Here is a 1,768-nt window from a genome sequence, read left to right as displayed (position 1 = left end):
ATGCGTGGTGATCTCATGTTGCTTTGTTTTTTTAGTGACGGGTGTCTTGGCGGGTTTCTTGTTTGATACACGGATTTGTCATTCCTGTGCGAAATTTTCTGGCCCCAGCAAGTGACGAAGTGATTGATTAGTGGTCAGACCGCCACGGACCCAGTCCCGGACTTGATATCGCCCCGGGTGCGCCGCCGCCCCATGGCTCAACCACTGCCTTACGATTTGGCCCGCCGGTCTGGCCAGCTGGAACGTTTCATGGAAAGACGACGACGACGACGAGGACGAGGAGGACCCGTCGACCGGCCGCCCGCGGGACCGCAGCCACAGCCGGGGTGGCCCTCCGGCTGCCTGGATCGGCCAATCCTCGAAGAAGAAGATCACGACGAACGAGGTGAGGTGAGGACGAGGTTGAGGACGGAGGAGTTGAAGGGAGGTCGGAGGCTGAGGTGGCCTCGTCCGGCGGCCGCCTCAGCCATGTCGGGGTGGCCGTGGGGACGTGCAAGCGCACTTCCATTTATCGGACCTACTCTCGCGACCGACGTGGACCGCGGGTGTGGGAGCTCAATTCAGCGAGTGCCCGGCCCTGCCCCCGGCCTACGCCCAACGGGTCCTCCGCCAGCATGACGGCCTACCGCTCGGCCATGCACCAGGTAGGCCACCCAGTTTTTGTTTCAAAGGTCACGACGGAAAAACCGAGCGCCGTAACATGCATGCATGCATGCATCATGATCTGATCTTTAGTCCCAGGGAGATGCATAACTACGTAGAGATGGCCAAAATATGCAGAAAAAATGTCCATTCTCTGACATGAATATTGCACGGACGCTGGTCGAAATCCTAAACGGGCAGGACATTTCAAAATTTTTTTTTTATCCCGTCAGATTGTCGGAAAAAAATATGAAGTAGAAGTCTAGAGTGAATCAATTAACAATCTGAAGGCATATACTTTTCCCAATAGGAAATTTAGCGCTTCAAGGGCAAAAATTTCAAAATGTACAACACCCATCACTTCTACATTAACTTTTGAGACCTGGCTTAAATCAAAAGTATGCAACAATCCATCTTCTATAAAACTTGGCCCCCGGTTTGCTGGCCTCAAATTGAAAATGTTCAATTCGGCACTAGAAGTTCCAGCCGTGGACTTCATTCCTTGAATTCCATCTCACTTCTGGCGAAGTCAAGTTCCCACCCACAGACGTGTTCAGGGAGCTTTTAGACTCGGGACATCATTTGACTTGTAACCGGAAAGAGTACCACCATTCTAGTTCCACCGACTCCTGTGTGTGCAGTCTGTGTGAGGAGAATGCCCATGCATATCATTTTCTTTATTTTTGCAAATTCGTCGAAACCAAATTGATGTCTCTTAACATCGCAATAAATTTAGAAATAAATTTCGCTTTTTTTTTTTTTTTTAATCCTGGCAGATTTTCAGATAAACAAATAGCCATTTTTATTTCGAATCTAGATGTACGCATCATCATTTTGGGTTGAACGCATGGCAAAATTTAAGACAATCATCTTCCCAACGCAGATAATCAATGAAAATAGACCTAAAAGCAATGATGAACTTTTCAATGCCCCTTTCAAGAGTAACGTCACCATATACCGTATTGGTCCCATCCGTCCCTGGTAATTCGGAACGATGGCCTAACCGGGGCCCATGTCATTCATGATGGAATTTTGGTCACAACGTTTTTTTTGTCCACTTTATTGGCAAAATTTGACCCACCGACCGACCAGCCCCATGTACCCCACGGGTCCTTTGTTAGATTCT

General features: G+C 48.8%; 1 protein-coding gene across 1 annotated transcript in view; it reads left to right on the top strand.

The window, feature by feature from the left end:
• Positions 1–545: 545 nt before the first annotated feature.
• The window catches only part of LOC131884754 (condensin-2 complex subunit D3-L-like), a 14,151-nt gene continuing 12,928 nt past the window's right edge, over positions 546–1,768 (top strand). Inside the window, exon 1 of the mRNA XM_059232626.1 lies at positions 546–644. Within this exon, the coding sequence (XP_059088609.1) occupies positions 615–644 (30 nt within the window). The 5' untranslated portion in view covers positions 546–614. The remainder of the gene's footprint in view (positions 645–1,768) is intronic.

Source organism: Tigriopus californicus, chromosome 8 (genome assembly GCF_007210705.1).
Source record: "Tigriopus californicus strain San Diego chromosome 8, Tcal_SD_v2.1, whole genome shotgun sequence".
In the NCBI taxonomy this organism is placed as follows: Eukaryota; Metazoa; Arthropoda; class Copepoda; order Harpacticoida; family Harpacticidae; genus Tigriopus; species Tigriopus californicus.
Note: the sequence above shows the minus strand (reverse complement) of the source record. Positions and strands in the feature narration are given on the sequence as shown.